At 43.8% G+C, this 23,825-nt stretch overlaps 1 protein-coding gene across 1 annotated transcript in view; it reads left to right on the top strand.

Moving 5' to 3' along the window:
- The window catches only part of LTBP3 (latent transforming growth factor beta binding protein 3), a 176,942-nt gene that overhangs the window by 1,497 nt on the left and 151,620 nt on the right, over positions 1-23,825 (top strand). Inside the window, exons 2-3 of the mRNA XM_044269983.1 lie at positions 8,508-8,801; positions 9,860-10,077. Of these exons, the coding sequence (XP_044125918.1) occupies positions 8,508-8,801; positions 9,860-10,077 (512 nt within the window). The remainder of the gene's footprint in view (positions 1-8,507; positions 8,802-9,859; positions 10,078-23,825) is intronic.

The following is a 23,825-nucleotide window of genomic DNA, read 5'->3' as shown; positions in this document are numbered from 1 at the left end:
TTTTGGCCCAGGGGGCAAGTAACACCCAGAGGCCCACTGAGCCCCCCCCCCCCCCCACTTCCGTCAGCCATGTAAATTAGAACACAGTAAAACAAAATAAACTAGGCATGCTCCGATATATCGGCCGCCGAAACACATCAGCCGAAAATTGCATTTTTGGTATAATGCCGAAAGTGTCATTTTCTGGCTGATACAGTGTTGCATCCGTGTATTCTCTCCTCCCCGCTGGGCGCTGCTCTGTGTCCCCCCCATGACACTTAAAGACTTTTGCAGGAGAAACTGTATATTGTGTGGCACAGTGTAGGCTATATGTGTATAACATAAACATATTTCATTTGAAAACTTACAGTTACTTGACCCTTGGGGATCTCGGACGCCACTTCTACGCTTTGGCCGGGGGCTCGGCGGAGCTGATGTTGTGTTTTATCCTAATGAGAAAGATTTCATAATAAGGATTTGGAGAAGGGGCAGAGGGGTCACAGAGCAGGGAGAGGCTGGGGCTGCTACTAGGGGGTCATACCATGGGGGAGTAATAAAGCCCACCATAATGCCCCACCCCCCCCCAGTAGAAATAATTCTCCTTATAATAGACAGTGCACAAAATACCCCATTGTAATATCCCCAGTTGAGCTAATGTCCCCATAGTGCCCCCTATAATGTGCCAGTAGCCAGATAGGGCCCCCCTATAATGTGCCAGTAGCCACATAGGGCCCCCCTATAATGTGCCTGTAGCCATATGCCCCCCCATAATGTGCCAGTAGCCATAGCCCCCCCTATAATCTGCCAGTAGCCATAGCCCCCCCTATAATCTGCCAGTAGCCATAGCCCCCCCTATAATCTGCCAGTAGCCATAGCCCCCCTATAATCTGCCAGTAGCCATAGCCCCCCCTATAATCTGCCAGTAGCCATAGCCCCCCTATAATCTGCCAGTAGCCATAGCCCCCCCTATAATCTGCCAGTAGCCATAGCCCCCCCTATAATCTGCCAGTAGCCATAGCCCCCCCTATAATCTGCCAGTAGCCATAGCCCCCCCTGTAATCTGCCAGTAGCCATAGGTCCCCCATAATGTGCCAGTAGCCAGATAGGGGCCCCTCTATAATGTGCCAGGAGTAGCCAGATTGTGCCCCCCTGCCCCCCACCCCCCTCATAAAGTGCCAGCCCAGTAGTAGCCAGATTAGGGGGGGGCCCCCCTATAATGTGCCAGGAGTAGCCACCACTAGCCAGATTGTGCCCCCTGCCCCCCACCCCCCTCATAAAGTGCCAGCCCAGTAGTCTACTGGGCTGGCACTTTATGAGGGGGGTGGGGGGCAGGGGGGCACGGGGGCACAATCTGGCTAGTGGTGGCTACTCCTGGCACATTATAGCCCCCCCCCCTAATCTGGCTACTACTGGGCTGGCACTTTATGAGGGGGGTGGGGGGCAGGGGGCACAATCTGGCTAGTGGTGGCTACTCCTGGCACATTATAGGGGGGCCCCCCCCCTAATCTGGCTACTACTGCCAGTAGTAGCCAGATTAGGGGGGGGCCCCCTATAATGTGCCAGGAGTAGCCACCACTAGCCAGATTGTGCCCCCTGCCCCCCACCCCCCTCATAAAGTGCCAGCCCAGTAGTAGCCAGATTAGGGGGGGGGGCCCTATAATGTGCCAGGAGTAGCCACCACTAGCCAGATTGTGCCCCCGTGCCCCCCACCCCCCTCATAAAGTGCCAGCCCAGTAGACTACTGGGCTGGCACTTTATGAGGGGGGTGGGGGGCAGGGGGCACAATCTGGCTAGTGGTGGCTACTCCTGGCACATTATAGGGGGGCCCCCCCTAATCTGGCTACTACTGGCAGTAATGTGCCAGGAGTAGCCACCACTAGCCAGATTGTGCCCCCTGCCCCCCACCCCCCTCATAAAGTGCCAGCCCAGTAGTAGCCAGATAGGGACAGAAATAAAGAAAAAAAAAAAAAAAAGTCAGTCAGACATACTTACCTCCCTGCTTCTCTGGACTCCCGCCTCCAGCCAGCACAGAGATGCAATCACTTTACGGCCGCAGGACCGGCGCAGGTGGCGCGATGACGTCATTGCGCCGATGACGTCATCGCGCCGCCTGCGCCGCTCCGGCGCACTGCTCCCCTGCTCCCCGTCTCGTCCCTGGCATAAAGCGTCCCTGGCATAAAGCGGCTGTGTATTCCGGCCCGGCCGGCCGGCCGGGACAGCAAGCCAGGGAGGCCCGGGGGGCAATTGCCCCCCTGCCCCCCGGCCCAGTCCGCCCCTGGTTCCGTTTACCCGGTATAGGCTCCGGTATCTTCAGATTTTTGGCTCAACTAGGTGAAGCCTGCTGGCGTCTCCTTCTTCCAGGCTGTAGCGCTGGCCAATCGCAGCGCTCAGCTCATAGAGAAAAAACCTCTCAGGCTATGAGCTGAGCACTGCAATTGGCCAGCGCTACAGCATGGGAGAAGGAGACGCCGGCAGGCTCCACCTAGTTGAGCCGAAAATCTGAAGAAACCAGAGCCTATACCGGGAGAACGGAGCGGCGCCCAGGGATAATTGTAAGTGCAGGGAGATCCCTGGGCGCCGCTCTCCATGTCTGTATGCTTAGTTTAGCTTTTTTTATTGTAGTGAAAGGTCCTCTTTAATTGTTTAATTCATGTTTATTTTGCAGATTTGTAAAGGGGTTGGGATACACATTGTTGGCATATCGCTAGGAAATTCTCATCAATGTCACCTATGAGACCCGCACCCATCTCTAGAAGGGGTCCCAAAAGCAATAGCGAGCACACAGTGCATGCACAGCATGTTCTCCATTGACTTCCACAGGAGTGCCAAAAATAGCTAATCACTGGCTTAGCTATTTCCAGAACACTCATAGAGGTGAATAGAGAAGTGGCCTCGCTTGCGCTGTGCATTCTCCATTCACTTTCAAAAGAGTTCCAGAAATAGCTGGGTGCACTCACTCTGTCCTTTTTGAAACTCCCATAGAAGTAAAGGGAGAACAAGTTGTGCATTCGCGGTGAGTTCTCCTTCGCTTTGGGAGACCCTTCTAGAGAGAGGTGCGGGTCCTAGAGTTAGGACCCACATCTATCTAACATTGATGATATATCCTGGCGATATGTACTATAATGAATGAGATGGGCCAACCCTTTTAAGGGCTAAGGCCCCTTTATATGGGCCAACTGTGCAGACAATTATCAGGAACAAACCATTCATTCCTGATAATTGCCTAATCATGAGCAGAGTTGAGAACTGCATTTACATACAGCGATCACCAATGGCATACATAGAGAAGTAAGGGCCCCATAGCAAGGATCAAACCAGGCCCCCCACACAGGACAGAAAGGTTTCTGCCTAAACCCTTTTAAATGACCCTTGGGCCATTTTTCCACTACATCATTTGCTAAAAGTTGTTCCTTTAGAGCAGGCATGCTCAACCTGCAGCCCTCCAGCTGCTGCAAAACTACAACTCCCATAATTCCCGGACAGCCTACCTCTATCAGCCTACAGCAGGGCATGGTGGGAGTTGTAGTTTTACAACAGCTGGAGGGCCGCAGGTTGAGCATCCCTGCTTTAGAGGGTAGAGTCCTGACCAAGTTTTTACCTCCAGTAGAAGAGGAGATAATCCCAACTGTATGGGGACCAGTGTTCACAACTGAGGTCACTTGTCCCCATACAGATTCATTGTTTCCAAGCAGCAAGTCCCTGTTTACAATAAATAATCTACTGCCAAGAAACAATGATTTTGGTGTCTACATCAGCGATGCTATTACCCCAATCAACAAATCTTTGCTTATTTTTAAGGCTACTTTCACACTTGCGGCAGAGTGATTCAGCAAGAAGTTCTGTCCTGGATCCAGCAAAACGTATGCCAACTGATAGCATTTGTAAGACTGATCAGGATCCTGATCAGTCTTAAAATGCCTGATCAGTCAGAACAATGCATTGAAATGCTGTATCCGTCTTTCCGGCATTGCAGTATTTTGAATGCCGGATCCGGCACTAATTCCTATGGAAAAAAAATGCCGGATGCGGTATTCAGGCAAGTCTTCAGTTTTTTGGGCCGGAGATAAAATCGTAGCATGTTGCAGTTTTATCTCTGTCCTGATCAATCAAAAAGACTGAACTGAAGACATCCTGAATGGATTACTCTCCATTTAGAATGCATGGGGATATACCCGATCAGTTATTTTCCGGCATTGAGCCCTTTTGGCGGAACTCAGCGACAGAAAAGAAAAACGTTATTGTGAAAGTACCCTAAGGCGATCAGCAGCACATTTACACAGAACAATTATTGTGAATTAGTGTTTCTAGGAATGCTCCTTCCCGATAGTTGCCCTGGTTGTTGACTCACGTGAAGGGGCCTTTAAATCTCAATGACCATCACAGTCCCTGATCCTGACACCTTTAATTATTCACACCATTTACACTCTCTCTAAAGTGACCTATAGTATTGAATAGTATTGTCTGATGCACTGTGTAATTCAGTCTATCTATCTAGCATAGAACACCAATGACAAATATAGAGGAACCAACAGCGGCCACTTGAACTTAAGTTCAAAATAGTAATAATTCAGTTTAATGTTCTAAAAGTTTCGAAATAATACTTGAAACTTGACATTTGTTTTTGCCTAAACTATATTTTAATTAATAACCTACCATACATTTATCATATTTACTCAGCTGGTTTGCATTGCAATTGTGCATAAATATTAATTTATTTTTTAGTTACATATTTAGTCAGTTTTGCATTTGACTCTGATAGTAGGATGTGTATTGACTGGTCATTTATTCATTTTAATTATTAAACATTGTATAATTATGTGTGATGAAATGTATGTTCAATCTTTTCTGTCTCTATGTCATTCTGTATGATGTATATTTGTTGCATCATTTTATTATGAGACATTAACTTATTTCTGCATGACTTAATAATGCTTTTATCTTGTCCAAGAAACAAATGAAAGTTAAAGGGTATGCTCTTCTGTTAAATCAACCATACTTCTTCCTAATCCACCATTTCTATTGGCAAGAAATAAGGGACAATGGAAGAAATCATGACCGCAGGATCAGACTACACAAGGTTTATTTAAAGCCTGTGACCACAGCTTTGAATAGGAACTGTAGACACATCAAGAGGATATTTATATTCTAGACAATTTGCTTCAAGACGAGATGCTTTTTTTTTTTTTTTAGATGCACAGCCCTCCCCTGTGTCATAAATATACATTGTTGGTTGGTGGGCCTTAACATGAAGAAACATACATTTACAGTGCATGCATGGTGTAGTCTCAGGAGCTGAGCCTGCACCATCAGCAGTGAGTTCCAGCTGTAACATACAGCTATCTTTGATATCAGTTGTCTCACCTCTTTAGAAAGAGTTGGTAGACATTGGGAGGACATTGCTTGGACATCCCATTGGTGCCCCCGCAATGTGATCACATGGTGCCTACGGGTTTGTATAGCAACAGGCATAAACAGAGGCTCCCAGGTCTGCCATCATTGAACAGGTATAAAACACTGCGCATGTGAATCTAAATTATTCTCAACCAATGGCTAGTTGTCCCTGGGTACTTAAGGCATTCTCCCCAGTGGTAGGTTGCCTGAGCTTTAAAGAGGACCTTTCATGGGTTTGTAGCAAGAGAGATAAATATCTGTGCCTGCCGGGTACCCCCCACTGTGCTGCCACCCTGTCTGTTGTTTTAAAATAGCGCTCCTGCGCCCCGTTTGGGCCCCCTGGAAATTTCATGCTCAGTAATACTGAGCATCGGAGCAATAGGGAGGAGACGCAGTGTTTCTCTATGATCGTCTCCTTCTCCCCTGGCTGTAGCGCTGTCCAATCGCAGCGGAGAAAAAACCTGGTCAGGACCTGCTGCATTTATGGATGAGAAACTGTAAAACTGTATAATTGCATTTATCCACCGCCTTCTTTGAAGAAATACAGATTGAGAGACATTTCTCTGGAATCCCACCTACTTCCTGGTGTTACCGGACACTGGTTGTACCATACACCTTAAAAGTCCCCCAACATCTGAACTTACTAATTACCACAAACGTGGTCAACTGAGGATCATATGAACGGGCCCGTTCACAAAGACTATTTACAGCAATAGAAGCCATCCGGAAAGGTAAAAGGCGTTTTTGGCAGCAAGCAAGATCCACAAGCTCAGGTGTTTTCACTGGGCCAGGGATCATTTAAAATGGAGTGTGGCAAAATGGAAGACTGTTCTGTGGTCAGACGAGTCACGATTCGAAGTTCTTTTTGGAAATCTGGGACGCCATGTCATCCGGACCAAAGAGGACAAGGACAACCCAAGTTGTTATCAACGCTCAGTTCAGAAGCCTGCATCTCTGATGGTATGGGGTTGCATGAGTGCGTGTGGCATGGGCAGCTTGCATGTCTGGAAAGGCACCATCAATGCAGAAAAATATATTCAGGTTCTAGAACAACATATGCTCCCATCCAGACGTCATCTCTTTCAGGGAAGACCCTGCATTTTTCAACAAGATAATGCCAGACCACATTCTGCATCAATCACAACATCATGGCTGCATAGGAGAAGGATCCGGGTACTGAAATGGCCAGTCTGCAGTCCAGATCTTTCACCTATAGAGAACATTTGGCGCATCATAAAGAGGAAGGTGCAACAAAGAAGGCCCAAGACGATTGAACAGTTAGAGGCCTGTATTTGACAAAAATGGGAGAGCATTCCTATTTCTAAACTTGAGAAACTGGTCTCCTCGGTCCCCAGACGTCTGTTGAGTGTTGTATGAAGAAGGGGAGATGCCACACAGTGGTCAAAATGGCCTTGTCCCAACTTTTTGGGGATTTTTTGACACCATGAAATTCTGATTCAACATATTTTTCCCTTAAAATGGTACATTTTCTCAGTTTAAACTTTTGTTCCGTGATTTATGTTCTATTCTAAATAAAATATTAGAAGTTGGCACCTCCACATCATTGCATTCAGTTTTTATTCACGATTTGTATAGTGTCCCAACCTTTTGGGAATCCGGTTTGTAGTATTCCAGTTTTTGAGTGCTCAGCCCAGCTTTTACCATTTTATCTTTATATATTTGTGTTGGTTGGGTGGACCAACAGGGCTTTGCAGCACAATTCTTTTGTTAAAGGTACAGTGAGACGCTATTACCTTTGTCTTTTCTGTACAGATATTTATCTCACTTACTACAAACCCATGAAAGCTTTAAGTTTCTAGTGTCTAGTATTCCAGCAAAGGTGTTATATTCTGCTGACTTCCAGTGTACTGAACTTTTGCCTGACAACCGAATCTGAATTATAGTCACCAGCCTTGACTTTAGCCAATTTCTCGGATTGCCCTTCTGCTACCTGCCCATACCTCAGACTTGTCTCAAGGATACGCTTGTATGCTTCCTAATTTTAATCTGTATCTAGACTATGCATATTGCCTGAACCCCAGTGAGTCAGCCGCCAACCACACCAGGACTATATCAAGAGGTAGAGGCCTGGTGACTTCCCTGCAGCAAATATCAGATCCCTGTAAAGAGGTTAGTCTTATGACAAGACTATGAATCCAATAGATGGCGCTGTTCATGAGTAGTGTAGATTGCGAATATTCTAATCGCAAATTTTCCATGCAAAAGGCTACACTAATAGTCTTGTCATAAGACTTATAGTATAATAGTCTTGTCATAAGACTATGAGATCAATAGATGGCGCTGTTCATGAGTAGTGTAGATCTCAAATTTTCCATGCAGCTGAAAAACAAGGCAAATTATGCTCATTTGCATGTCTTTCCCATATGCCCATGTTTATGCAAATAAGTTTTTACATGACAAAACTGTATAGAAAGGTTATTAAATAATATGTTAGGACGATCAGAAAACTTTTTGTCACCCTAATGATATTGATCTAGGTGCGCAGGTCCACCCAATCCATCCAACAGATCTGAATTAACTTTGAGGCTTACTAGTTCTCAGTGAAGAGCTGGTTTGGAATGTCTCATAATGCACAAGTCTGCTATATGGCATATAGCCTTTGTGTGGTTGTCTATTGTATGTCGTAGATAATAGGAGTCCAAGACTTATCCAGCTATTCTCTTAATGCTGATTCTTTTACCTGTTTTTGTGAACCAGACATCCTCTCTTCTTCAGAGCAGGGGGTGCCTGGTTTGATGCTCGGGTCTCCCATTGACTTTCATTGTATTAAATTGTATTCGAGACCCCACAGTATTCGTCCAAGCACTCGGATGTGCCGAGCATAGCGATGCTCAAGCCGAACAGCGGTTCGGTCGAGCATGCTCGCTCAACACTACTAAGGATCTTGTTCCACATAGCAGCCACCACAAAGACGCAGTTAAAACCGTGGTGTGGCCATAAACCAGGTGGATGGCCAAGTCAATTAGTTGTTCAAATTGACTGTCTAAAGATTTACTGTTAATTGATTGCTGATTGATAATGGCTGCAAGATTAGCTGCTACATGGGTCGTCTGTTTTAATTGTACCATGTGAATAGAGATATAGGGATTAGATGTTATCTGTTTTCTTTTTCACAGTGGTTTGCCCCATACCATGTATGAACGGTGGCCAGTGCTCCTCCAACAATCACTGTCTATGCCCTCCGGAATTCACAGGGAGATTTTGTCAGTTCCCTGCTGTTCTGGCAGGGGGTGTGGGCCGAAGTCCAAGTGAGGTGAATGAAGGAGAAGGAATGGAGGCATCCTCAGGGAAACATGCAGTCTACGCTGTGCAAGTTATTACAGGAGATGATGATCCTGAAGGCAAAGGGGTGAAAATCAGCCAGTCTGCTCTTACAGTACCACTGGGGCCTGGACACAGTTCTGCGGAAGGTATTTTGTTTAGAAATCCTAGGAATTGTCCTACAAAATTACCTATATTGCATTAAATATAGATACTGTAAATAAATCCACTAACCTTCCTGTTATAATGAACGATCATAGAATGACCATTGAAAGTTATAGTAAACATACGCTTGGGTCCTCCAGGATTGGAGAGACTTTTGTAGCTGCCCAAAGTTTTAGTTAATCAGTGAGAGTCTAGCTCCTGGGATTCCTCCTGTTAAAACAGGAGATTAAGTGGAGCATCACTAAGGCTACTTTCACACTAGCGTTGTTTAAATCCGGCGTTCAATTCCGACACCGGAACTGCCCGCCAGATCTGGAAAAACGTGTGAAAATGTATTACATTTGAATCCTGATCAGGATTTTGATCACAATGTAAAAATGCATTGGAAAAAACGGATCCGCCATTTATGGACTTTAACTTTTTTTTCACATTTTTCTGGTTTAACATGCAAAAGCCGGATCCGGTTTGACTGAACACACGGCGCCGGCGTTAATGCAAGTCAATGGGAAAAAGGCCTGATCCGGCGTTCAGTCAAAGTGTTCAGGATTTTTGGCCGGAGGTAAAAATACTGCATGCTACGGTTTTCTGAAAAGCCTGATCAGTCAAAAAGACTGAAATGAAGACATCCTGATGCATCCTGAACGGATTACTCTCCATTCAGAATGCATTAGGATAAAACTGTTCAGTTCTTTTCTGGATTTGAGCCCCTAGGACGGAACTCAGCGCCGGAAAAGAAAAACGCTAGTGTGAAAGTACCCTTACTTAGTCTTCATTTGACTGATCGAAAGGAGTCAGTTGAGACACTGGCGGTATATCCAGGTGATATGTCACCTATGTCAGTAGTAAGGCAACACCTTTGAGTCTGATTATTTTATGCACACTTTCCATTATGTATTTGGTAGATGAACAAACATCTAAAGCCCCACTCATCATTATTGCTGTACATTATTTTGCTGACTTATCACCATTCTTTCTTGTGTTTTATCTTTTCCATCTCTACCTCCATATCCATTCTGATACACATTGTTATCTCTCCTCATAGTTCAGGTCTTTCCACCTCTTTTAAATGTCCGAGTTCATCACCCACCTAATGCATCCATACAAGTTCATCGTATTGAGGGACTTGGAGCTGAAGGAACAGCAGGAGGTGGTAGCCAACACTTACTACCTCATCCCGAAGGAAATAAGGCGGCACCATCCCGACCTGTCACCCACAAACCTCTAGGACGATGTTTTCAAGACACCCTACCTAAACAAGCTGTAAGTAATTCTGTGAGAAAGTAGTTGGTGGTACATGTGATCACAATCTAACAAGTGTTATTGTATTGTTTGCTGTCATGATGCTCATCATGGAAGGGTTATGCTCCACATGTATATTTTGGTGATACTAAATGCTATGGTTATAGATTTTTCATATAGAAACTGAGGAAATGGTGAAATACTGTACTAACAAATCTGCTCTGTTGGAACTCATCAGTTTGGCAACATACAATATAAGGAGAGTCATTAAATCAACCGATTCCCATTAGATATCATATTCTCTTCACACATAAAAAATATTTTCTATTCCTGTATAAAATTTAGTCATGTATAAACTTAGTCTTAGTGTACCACATTTATGAAAATGGCTCATGCTGACTGATAAATCTGTTGCATCTTTAGACACCTTTGTCTAACATTACACCATGTATTGGTCAGCTTGTTTTGTGTTAAAATGGTAGGTATCTTAAAAGGGTTTTCCAAGAATTTAATACTGGTGATCTACCCTCTGGATAAGTCATCAGTATCTGATTGCAGAAGGCACCAGTGCTCCTGTGAGTGCCACGGCCTTCTCTGTGCTTACCAAGCACAGTGCCGTACATTGCATAGTGGCTGTGCTTGGTATCACAGGTCATCCCCTTTCACTTCTATGGGCTGAGCTGCACCTAGGCCAAGTGACTGATGAACGTGTCATCACTGGCCTAGGAACAGCTGATCGGTGGGGTTCCCGGGCGTCGGATTCCCACTGATCACATACTGATGACCTATCCTGAGGATAGTTAAACAGTATTAAAGTGTGCTTTTGGTAGGTTTTGAACTAATGGTGGTCTGTGGATGACGCACTGTTATGGGGGATCTGTGGATGACGCACTGTTATGGGGGGATCTGTGGATGACGCACTGTTATGGGGGATCTGTGGATGACGCACTGTTATGGGGGGATCTGTGGATGACGCACTGTTATGGGGGTATCTGTGGTTGATGCACTTTTATGGGGGTATCTGTGGATGAAGCACTACTATGGGGGATCTGTGGATGAAGCACTGTTATGGGGGATCTGTGGATGACACTGATGGGGGATCTGTGGATGACACTGATGGGGGATCTGTGGATGACACTGATGGGGGATCTGTGGATGACACTGATGGAGGATCTGTGGATGACACTGATGGGGGATCTGTGGATGACACTGATGGGGGATCTGTGGATGACACTGATGGGGGATCTGTGGATGACACTGATGGGGGATCTGTGGATGACACTGATGGGGGATCTGTGGATGACACTGATGGGGGATCTGTGGATGACACTGATGGGGGAATCTGTGGATGACACTGATGGGGGATCTGTGGATGACACTGATGGGGGATCTGTGGATGACACTGATGGGGGATCTGTGGATGACACTGATGGGGGATCTGTGGATGACACTGATGGGGGATCTGTGGATGACACTGATGGGGGATCTGTGGATGACACTGATGGGGGATCTGTGGATGACACTTATGTCATCCACAGATCCCCATAAGTGTCATCCACAGATCCCCCATCAGATGCATCAGTGTGGAGGGAGGAGGTGGAGACACTCATGGCAGGGCCCGGTGCAGTGACTCTGCTCTAATACACCTGGCCCTGCAACTGTTAAATACATTCAATCTTATCTATATCTAAATGTATACGCTCTGTTCGGTACCTACTGTAGTACCGTAAGTATAGCATTAAGATGGCGCAGACCGGCAGCTCCCTCGGTCATGCTCCGCCTGCCCCAGCTCCCTCGGTCATGCGCCATCTGCCTGCTTATCTCACTTTATGAATGAACAGGCAGGCGGCGCATGACAGAGGGAGCTGCGGCAGGCGGCGCATGACCGAGGAGATGCCGGTCTGCGCCGTCTTAATGCTATGTTTACGGTACTACAGTAAGTACTGAACAAAGCGTATACATTTAGATATAGATCAGATTGAATGTATTTAACAGTTGCGGGGCCAGGTGTATTAGAGTAGAGTCACTGCATCGGGCCTGCCATGAGTGTCCCCGCCTCCTTCCTCCACACTGATACTTCGCTGGCCGCGCTCTGCAGCATAGCGGACAGCGAAGTATCCGCTTTATAAGATGCACGGCCATTTTCCCCCAACTTTGGGGGGGGGGGGAGTGCGTCTTATAAAGCGAAAAATATGGTAGCTTAGTAAATCTCTCCCAATGTTTGCCATTTATATGCTGTCCAGTGAAGAGTTACATCATTTAGTTACATGGTATGGCACGGCTTTCTACTACACCTGCTGTAGTTTTGCGTTTTCTTTTCATGCCCGCAAAAAAAGCAACTCCCATTTTTCCGGGGACTCATTGCTTGAGAATCACCCTGTGAAAGGCTGTCCCAGATTGACACTGCCAGAAGCTGATGGCAGTGTGGCTGAAAATACTCCTGTGTGAAGTCAGCTGCCAGTGGGGAAAGGAGACTGACTCGGTCCAGAGATTACAGCAGCAATAAAGCAAAAAATGGATGAAAAGAGTATTTGTTATGGAGGAAACTCTGTAAATTACTTTAAAACAGCTATTGACAGCATTTCAGGTATGAAAATTATTCAATGGACGCTATTTTATCTCAGACTAAGGCCTCATGCACACGACCGTTGTTGTGGTCCGCATCCGAGCCGTATTTTTTGGGGCTCGGTTGCGGACCCGTTTACTTCAATGGGGCCACAAAAGATGTGGACAGCTCTCTGTGTGCTGTCCGCATCCATTGCACTATTCCGTGGCCCAGCAAAGAAAATATAGCATGTCCTATTCTTGTCCGTTTTGTGGACAAGAATAGGCATTTCTACAATAGGCCGCAAAAAACAGCACGGTTGTGTGCATGAGGTCTAACTATTTTTGATATTTGATGTTAAATGCATAACCCTGTTGAACCTGCATTTGTTGATTACAATCGGTGAGATGGTTTGCATGCATATGTCTGGCTGGGCATACATTCGATGTATGCCTTTACATGTACTGGAGGTACACAAAAATTTCAGAAAAGAGGGAATGCATTGCATCCAAATAGGATTAGCTTTATCTGCATTTCTACTCTTCATACACCAGTCTTTGAGTCATAGTTTGCCACTATGCCACTTTGCTTTTTCCAGAATTTGTAAATCACTGTGTATAAAAAGTTTATTAAGTATTCTGAGCAAGTATTCTGACAGGTGGCTCAATTTAAATGAAACCATAGCAAGTAATGAAATGAGAAAGAATCAGTATTAACAGAGAGGTGTGTATAGTGCTGTGTGATATCATTTTCCCAGATAGTTTGTCTTACTGGGATAGGCAACCTCCGGCACTCCAGCTGTTGTGAAACTACAACTCCCACCATGAATACTTCCTCTACTCTTCCCTGAAATCTCATGGAAATGAATGGAGCATGCTTGGAATTTCACAACTGGAGTGCCGAGATTTGCTGACTCTGGTATATGGTATGCCATAGCAGAAACTGTTTCTCCAACTTTGCTGGATTTTTTGCAACCTAGCCTGTGATCCCATTCATTTCTATGGGATCACTGCTACTCTGTAATCCTGGCTACAACCAGGGGCAGATTGGCCATAGACCTTACAGGGAAATTTCCCGGTGGGCCAATGCCCAGGGGGCCACTTGGGCTCTCCTCATGGCCTGCCAGTGAAAATTTTTGGAGATGTATTTTGTGCTGTTGGTAGTATTTTGTGATGGGCTGTGGTGTTTGGCTCTGTTGGGGTGGTAAAATGTGCCACAATATGGTATTACTGGCCAGGTTCCCAGTCCGCCCCTGGCTACAACCAGTGTAGCCGTACCCAAAAAATGATGAAATTATAGCAAGCTACAGAATGGAGTCTTTGTCCTACACAATATTGTCAGTTTCTTCCAATTTAGCCTAAGGCCTCTTTCCCACGAGCTGTATCGGTTCGCTTCTTTCAGGGGGTCACAATCACAGACTTCCTTCACGGACACCAGGATTCAGGTCCAAACTTGTACTCTGTTGTGGTACATCACAAACAAAACAAAATAAACTCCTGCATGTCTGAACCCTAACTAACACAACTTTGTTTACCCTGACTCACCTCTAAATACAGGGTCTCAGGTTCCAAGCCTTTAGCAGGTAAGCCCACCAAACACAGTCCAGATGGGGAAGAGATTCGGCTTCTCTAAGCCACAAGGTCTCAGTCCACCTGACTCTGATCACACAAGCCTCCAGGCTTCCCTCTCTGTAAAGTCACTTCCTCTTCCGTAGACTGACAATATGGGATGGGCTTGGTTACACCTGGAGATCCCTCAGGTTAGGGAAAAAACCTGCCCTGGAATAGGGTGGACTGGGGAGGTCCCACTACCAATAGGTTCCCCAGTCCAATAAAATCCAGCCCATGAACTACTAAAGAAAAATAGCTTCAGCAACTATGTCTGCTGAAGCCAGCACCATCCTGGATCTTACTTACCTCAGCCAGTTGAGGAACCTGGGTGAGATATACACCCCCTCCAGGGCTTTACCGTAGACATCACTGTTCACATTGCCATAATGCGTATTGAAATCCATCAGTATACTGGCTCTGGATTATGCATGGATTTTTGATGCTATACCATCAGTAATGTCATCAGTATTGCTTCAGGATTTCATGATAATTTACTTGTATATTCTTTCCTCCTTGCATTTTTGATGCACTCTCATAGACTGTAATGTGCATTTGAAAACAAATATGCACAAAACTCGGACATGCTGCAGACTTCAAATACTGATGGAAATTATACGCTTATGTGAATAGCTCTATTCGTTAACATTAGCAGCAGATTCTGGTACATAAAATCCGAGCCATATACGGATTGCAAATGCACTCATTTGAAAGTGGCCTAAAGCTTGTTTCACAGTAAAATAACACAGGTCCCACCTCCTTCTAATATATGTACCAAACAAATGAGAACAGGTCCCACAATAAGATAACATGTCTAAACCTTTACTTTCTGCTTGCATTGATATCTGTTACTTAGTTGTAAACATGGAAGGGAAGTGGACCCCTAAAATCCTAGAGTGAACTAAGCCAACATTAGCTGGCAGAAAGTGAATGTAAGTTTTAGTAGCAGAGTACATGTTTGGGGTATACTGCTCTATGACCATGTATTTATAGCACACTGCAGTGCCCTCCAGAATGTCTTTCCTTTATGGTGGCATAACACTTGGAGATCAATGCATACTTTTTGCAGGACAGAAGACTCTTGTTCTTTACGTAATTGTATCATTTAAACAAAAGATATAATAGCTGTTATATGCACAAGACTTGTTGCAGATAGGCCATCGGTCTAGGGATAAATGTAAGATATTTAGAATCAGAAATAAATGTTTACCCCTGATATACGGCAATTGGCATCTTCCTTATAAGGATTTTTGCCTTCCTTCTGATCAATACTGTAGAGATATCGGTTGCACTTGATGGACTTTTGTCTTTTTCAGCCTATTTCAATACTGCTATTGCTTATAAGCAAATGTACAGGGACAAAACAATATATCCAGCTGCCAAAGGCAGGAATCATAGTGTACCAAAACAACCTTGGTGCCTGAAGTTCAGAATGGTAGCTGTCAAAAGGACATTCAATTTATTGCACTAAAGGGAATACGTTCTTTAAAATCTATGAATTACAGCATAACTAGCAGTTTTGGCGACAACTCCCAAACTGTCAGACTCAAGCCTTCCATTTATTACATGGAAGAATATTTATCTGAATGGCCACTGTTTTAAAGTGAATTCAAGGATTTGAGAATAAATAGGCTTGAACAGGCTAAGTTATAAAAATGTTTACTAAGTGTGGTTAAATACATTACATACAGAACAGAAAAACAACTCACATACATAGTAAAAAGCAATAACTCTGACCTGTGATCACTGGGTGTAGTATGTTGTCGACCTTCCTACCTGTATCATATGTTGTCGACCTTCCTACCTGTATCAGTGCACAGACCCATAGCCAACAACCAGTCATGGTAGATTCCAAGAGAGGGAGTTTTCTGGCATGCCACAACTTATACAGAGAATGAGAATGGGGGCTTAAAAGTGAGTTGAGAACTCCAAATGATAGTCAGGATGGCTAATAAGCCCAAAAAACTTTTTAAAGGGTTTGTGCAGTGCCATGATACTGATGTCCTTTCCACAGAATAGGTCATCAATATCAGCAGGAGTCAGACTCCCAGCACCCGGGCTTATCTGCTGTTTGAAGAGGCCACGGTGCTTGTGTGAGCCCTGTGTTTACTTCAGTGATTTTTTGCACACTGTCTAGATTGAAGTGGTGGTGCAGTGTAATTACAGCAGGGATGTCAAACTCGTGGACCTCCAGCTGTTGCAAAACTACAACTCCCATCATGCCTGGGCATACTACAGCTATCAGGGAACGATGGGAGTTGTAGTTTTGCAACATCTGGAGGGCCATGAGTTTGACATCCATGAATTACAGTATCCTCTACCATTCAAGTGAACAGGAGAGGGAGCTATAATTACACTGCACCTCCACTACGGTCTAGACCAGTGATGGCAAACCTTTTGCAGACCGAGCGCCGAAACCCAAAACCAACATATTTATCACAAAGTGCCAACACGGCAATTTAACCTGAATACTACAGTCTAATGTAGTATATATTCCATGTACTTTATCCTTTTGCTATAATAACCTGCCTACATTCAATGCACTGCCTATACTGTTCATAGTGCGACCTGTGCTGATAAATGGCAGGAAAAGTCTATGGTGTATTGGTACACTATAGACTTTTTCCATGGTGCTGTGCCCAAAGACAGCTGAGTGCCACCACTGGACTAGACAGTGGGCAGGTATACAATGAGTTGGATGCTGTTTGAAGAGGCCGCATGCCGCTATAGCACTTGCTATGGGGCCTAGAGGTTGAGGGGGCCCGATCAAGTGCATGAACATTATACCTTTTTGTGAGGAACAACAATATGGTGGCTTTTGCTATAATGTGAGCTTTCTGATATATTATACATATTTTTAATTGCTACTTGTGCCTTGAATTTTCTTACAAAGCTAAATAGTTTTTTTTTTTTTCAATTTCACCCCATTACAATTTGTCCTGAAAAAACAAGCCCTCATATGGCTATTTGAACAGAAAAATAAAAACATATATGGCTCTGGGAAGGCAGGAAACACAAGATGAAAATGAGAAAAATCTCAGGTTAAAGGAGTTTTCCAGCTCCTAAACCAATTTTAATATACCGCACAAAGCTTACCACAAGAATAAAAACTTCCACTCACCTGTTCGCCATCACTCTTGGTCCCCATATGTACTGCTGCAGCCATGCACTGGCTTCAGTGGTGACATATCTCCAACCAGTATATGATCCCTCAGTGAAACTGATGCCAGTGAACGACTGTAGTACATGGATGACTCTGTCCGGAATGGAGGTTCAGTGGTAAAACGGAATAGCAGGGAATATTATTTTTGTGGTACACTTTGTGGGGCATATGAAAAATGGGTTTAAATGGTGAAAACACAATTTAAAGAGGATATGTCACATCTCCTGATGTTGCTTGTATTAATCATGTAATAGCAATTCATCATATAATAAAAATTCTTGAGCATCTACACATTTGACTCTATTACTCCTCTTAGAAGTTTATTATTAATGAATTACCAGCAGTCTGCAATATAGGTCCAATTGGGTGTTACCATTTGGGGATTTATCCCTGCACAATCTTACATTATCCAATCAGTGCTGCCAGTGGCAGACTGTACAGGGGCATACCAACTGGCAATATCCAGATGGGCCTTTATTCCATAAACCTCTAGTGGGAATAATAGAGGAAAGGCACAACATAGAAACATAAGACTAGATGCTCCAGATCTACAAGGAGAATGCAAGTAGATAGATATGTCAAGAGAGGTGCAAAATGGTGCTCAAAGTGGATAAGGATATGAAGCGTCTACTCCAGCGGTATTCTGATGCTTATTTTTTATATCTAGTTCTAGGTTTACTCACACTACCCATTTCTTCACACTATTAGACTTAAAATATGCTTTGTATTATTTCTCTTAAAAGTAAACTTAGGCCCAAAAATATGGACTAAGCTTTAAGGGAAATAATGAAATGAACGTTTTAAATCTAATAATGTGAACAAATGGGCTATATAACCCTAGAGAAACTGTTGTATCAGTAAATGACATCCCTAGTCACACTGAAGGGTCGCAGTACTAGTTCTATGTCTTATATGCAGCTCCGCTTCTCTAATGTTATTTCTACTCTTATTTTTTTTTTAATGGAGCTATTTATCTAGTGACGTCTATTTGTCTTCATCCCATATATTTATTTTTAGTTTATAGATATTCCTTAATTTGGGCTGATGGCTCTCTGAGTATTTGTGGCACATGGAATCATCGTAGAAAAATGCTAAAAAATAACACCATGGAGAAACCATGGTCTGCTCTGCTTTTCCTTCATGCGATCATGCTGATGGAAAGAAAAAAAATTAGGGGGTCTTTTACTCCCATTCTTGTTACAAATTCACACGTCTTAAATAAAGTAAAATCAAAGAAGCAAAGTGGACACAGGCCATTGTTAGCCAAACTGGTAACTGCTGGTGTGAAATCTAAAACAAAGCTTTAGAGAGTTATATGCAGTGGGCCAGAGCCCAAAAAGAAAGGGATAGAGATAACCTCTGGCATCTGTGGTCCACTGAGGAGGGCAGACTGCCCAATGTGGACTAATGGAGTCATTCTGTAGTTCAGTGTAATGGTGCAGAGCCCCAAGCAACCAGAGGTTAAACAATAGTGGATTTATTAAATAAATGGCAGTACAGTCCAAACCAGTAAGCATATACAGGTAGCCAACCTGAATAATAACCTGTGCAGGGAAACACCAAGGGGACAGCCAGTGACCAGGCCAAAGTTCCTATTAGTCCGTGTAACGTGGTACCTAGGGATGAGACGTCAGGAATTCTAGGGTCCGATCCAAGGTCATACACAAGACAAACTGTTCAGCAAAGGTGAGGAATTCAGAGGCAGTCTCTAGAGATAAATCGAGGAAGGCAGAAGTCATGCACAGGTAAGTCTGGGAGAATATGAACTGCAACATACACCTGGGTTGTCACAATAACAGTGGGCACTGACCAGCCAGGGAGATCACCTCTTAAACACCTGCTAGCCAACCACAGAGTGTAAGGGACATTTATCAAGACTGGCATTCAGGGACTGGCATATATATTTCTGCCATAAGTTATAGTAAATCTATGGGTGTTCTACCACTGGGACTCCCACTGATCATGAAAATCGGAGCCCCCCTAAAATTAACAGAGCAGCCAGTCGGGCATGCATGTGGCTTCTCCATTCATTTCTATAGGACTCTATAGGAGTTCTGGAGTTTCAACATCTTGCTGGCTGCACTGTAGCTGTTGAGGACCCAAATGGACAAAGTCCCATGGAGGAGAAAGTGTAGAAGGATGATAAGCTACCACTGGAGGAGGAGGAGGAGTTGCTAGTGTAGGAAGCCAAAACTGATGATGATGAGGATGAGAACACTGGCAATGATGGGACGGACCCAGAAAGAACTAGGCGTATCATTAGCATGAAGCAAACTGATGCCTACTGGATAGCCATGCTTTTATAAAGCTGCTATCAAAGAAAAAGGGGAAAATGTTTTCCTGATGTTGAAAAGGAGGCAAAATTGCTGTATTACCAGGATACACTGTGTACAAAGCTTACTGCAGCTTTTGGCGAGATACATGTGATACCCTCTTGTCTGACTAGAAGGCCCCTCTCTTCACCTTGCTGAAAACTGATCTCTGGCTGTATCTGCTGCCTCAAGTAGCAGAAGTCGCAGCAGCACCAGCAGCAGCCAATTCAGTTTGATGAACATGATGGAGCAGTTTTTTCATGTGCCGCACCAATATGACATCCATCAGCAAATTAATATGTACCACCTAAAATAGGTTCAGTCCTACCTGGACTGTGGCCTTTCACAGACCCATACCCTGTTCCTCTGACCTCACAAATTTCTAGGCAAGCATATTGGAACAGTGGCCAGAACTGGCCCAGTTTGCTATTGATGTACTGTCTTCTCCAGCATCCAATGTCACCTCATAGAAGATTTTCGGCACAGGAGAGGGTGTCACATCCAAACAGACAATCTTGTCCTCCGCAAGTGTACAAAAAAGTGATTTTTTTTTTTGAAATGAGTGAGGCATGGAACCATCCACATACCTCCAGCTGAAGCCAATAAATAGATCTGCCATTGCTGATGGTGGCTATTTATCATGCCATTGCCACTATCTGCCTGCCATCATGTTATGTGCTGTATGGCTGAAGGTACTGCCGCCTCTACCACTATCATTACCCCTAAACAGCCACACATTTACTGCCTTGCCACTACTACCTCTACCCCTACACAGCTGCATATCTACTGCCTTGTCTGTTAGGTTCCATGCTGTTCTGCTACTGCTGCTGTTGCTATTGCTGCCACTATTACCCCTACACAGCTTAGCCTTTCCAAATCCACACTGTGCTGCTGCCCAAATAATTTTTGGGACACTTGTTCAAAACAAGCAAATGTTTATTTCCAACGTGTGTGTGTGTATTAACACAGGCATTCATTTGCCCATGTTAAGGCATACTTTTTGGGAGCTTGTTCAGAAGAAGCCAAAGCATCTTTGGAAACTACCATTTGTGTGTATAAACATGGGCAGGCATCTGCCCCTGTTAATGCATACTTTTTGGACCACTTGTTCAGACAAGCCACTGCCTACTCCGATACCACCATTTGTGTGTAAAAACACAGGCAGGCGTATTCCTACAATAAGGGACAAGGTTTAAATGTTTTTAATGTAAAAAGAAATGACAAATCCGAGGATGCAGTGTGTTTTTAAATACTTTTTAACACCGTCAAGCTTTATATGTCAGAAGAGAGCTTGAAGGGAGCTTGAAACAGGTGGAGGAGAGAGAGAAACTTTTGATTTGGGTAGAATTTATTCGGGGGATCGGTTATCATAAAAAAATCTCAGAAAATCCTTTTAACCTTCCTGATTATTTTGATCCATTAAAGTTTACCAGCCCTATAACAAAAGCCACATAAGGTACTTGGATTTGGTTTGTAGGCAAATATGACACTATAGCCTAACTTCATGCAGGTCAGACATATTGTAGAATGCACCCATCTTGCACTGCGATATAGTGCTCCACGTCAATCGTGGTTATTTACGATACAGTACCTATACATACCGGTAATCGTTTTGATGAACATGACTACCTAGTTACCATATTAGTCACTGGGCCTGCACTTAATGTCCCCTTGCACACACCATCAATCTTTCTTGTTCCTAAACTTTTGCTGAAAATATTTAAATCTTCTTCTTTCTCCCATCCTCTTGCTTGGTTTGAATAGTTAATGTTTCAAAGCTTCTACCCATACAAGGTAACCTCTCAAATGTATAAGCAACTTTCATTGCCTCATCCCTCCACATTACTACCCTTTGACAATCTCTGGCAGAGAGACTTAATAAGAGGCAAACCTTCCTCAAAAAATGGCAACCCTGGAGGATATTCAGAAATAGTGATGGACGAACATCGGCTGGGACGGTTCACGAACGTGATAAAATATTTGTGAATCGCAAGTTCACGGCGGGCCCCATTCACTTTAATGGCAGGCAAACCTGGAAAACCTTCAGCTTATATTTAGAGCCACCAAATACTTAGTAGAACTGTACAAATAGTCCCACAACATGGAAAGTGACATATTAGAGGGGGATTAATGACAAATTTCAAACAAAAAATATGTATCTTAATCAGGGGCCATTTTTATGCATCTTAAAGGGAAATTCTCTAAAATGTGCCCTATTGGAGCCTAGAAATTTTTTATTTTAGGCCACAGGAGTACGGGCCTTAAAAATAAGGCATTCACCTGACATAAAATAAATTCTGATTATGTGACTCGAGGTACATTATGCGGTCAATGGATAAAAACTTTATTGTAGGCCACAGGACTACAGGCCCCTAACATTAGGCATTCACCGGACAGAAAAGATCAAGTGATTATGTGGCCAGAGGTATATTACACGGTCAATGGATATTAATTTTACTGCAGGCCAGTACAAATACAGGTCAAATACATATGTTTAAAAGAACTAAAAATATAAAATTGGATTAAAAACATGGCTAACTAATTCCCCCCTCTTGAAAGAAAACCTAATGATAATAGTTGAAATACAATAACACGTGGTCGTTAGTGATGAGCGAGCATGCTCGGCCAAACTGCTGTTCGGCTCGAGCATCGCTATGCTCGGCAGATCCGAGTGCTCGGCCGAATAATTTGGGTGCTCAAATACAATTTATTACAATGGAAGTCAATGGGAAAACCCCGGGCACCCCCGGCTCGGAAGAGAAGAGGGTGTCTGGTTCATAAAAAAGGTTAGTAATTTATGGAAATCCCATCAAAAAGGTTTGGCAACTGTATTAAGAGGATAGCTGGATGCGTCTTAGACTCCTATTATGCATGACATACAACATTGGGCAAATGAGCAGAATCTGCTTTGTTTTTCAGCTGTCATAAGACTATGAAAATCAATAGATGGCACTATTGAGTTATGATTATGAACAGCGCCCTCTATTGGTTTCACAGTCTTATGACAAGACAAATATTCTTGTCAAAAGACTATGAAACCAATAGAGAGCGCTGTTCATAACTCAATAGCGCCCTCTATTTGTCTTATGACAAGCTTATTATTGTAGCCTTTTGCATGGAAAATTCACAATTAGAATATTCGCGATCTATACTAGGATGATCGCTGACACTGGGAAAGCTAGGTAATAACTCAGTGATACAACCTGACACTGGGAGAGCTGGGTAATAACTCGTGATCTACACTGAGTTATTACCCAGCTTTTTCCAATGTCAGATATTATCACTGACTTACTACATAATTATTACATAATATTAGCTATATTGCTATATATTCGTTTTTTAGAATATTACGCAAACAACTGCTGCACAATACAAATGCACTATAGTATACTTTCTATGTTGGAAAGTATATTATAAGTATATCACACCCCTTAATAAGCACACCTATTGATAGCACACCTATACCAGTCCTTAAAAGGACTTTTGTGGCCCTATTAGCTAGCGTTTGGTGTCCCTAAAAGTCTGTCCCTGCTCCACACAGCAACCTCTCCCTACACTGGCAAAAGACTGAATATAAAATGGCGGCCAGATCGGGTTTATTTATAAGGTAGGGGGTATGTCCATGTGCTGAAACGTCTCAATTGGCTCTCCTGTCCCACCTGATAGATGTGCCATAGGTCAAAGTTCCTCACAATGTAAAAGAATATGGCACTGGCGGACATCGCCATATGTTTGTCTGTTCAACGAACCACAAACGAGCAAAGTTTGCCGCGAAACAACCGCTGGGCGAACCGCAAGGCCATCTCTAATCAGGAAGTTTACTTTTTGAGCTCTACATGGGATGATCCAGAGGCAAGACCCCCACACAATGAATAACCTTTATTTTCTGAAACCCTGAAATCTCTTTAAGTTATGGTATGTGTCTTTTTTAATCCGTGTAGACAAAACATTGAGGTAATGGGAAGGTCTCCTTCACATTCCTTCAGCATTCCTATCACCTAGGAGATAAATGTAATCATGCTTCACCTTTTATTCAGTACATCCTGAAATAACAAGGGACCTTAAGTATAAGGCTGTATGCACACGACCGTTGTGTGTTTTGTGGTCCGCCAATTGAGGATTCGCAAAACATGGATGGCGTC

The sequence above is a fragment of the Bufo gargarizans genome, chromosome 10 (assembly GCF_014858855.1).
Source record: "Bufo gargarizans isolate SCDJY-AF-19 chromosome 10, ASM1485885v1, whole genome shotgun sequence".
In the NCBI taxonomy this organism is placed as follows: domain Eukaryota; kingdom Metazoa; phylum Chordata; class Amphibia; order Anura; family Bufonidae; genus Bufo; species Bufo gargarizans.
This window is presented reverse-complemented; position numbering and strand designations above follow the sequence as displayed.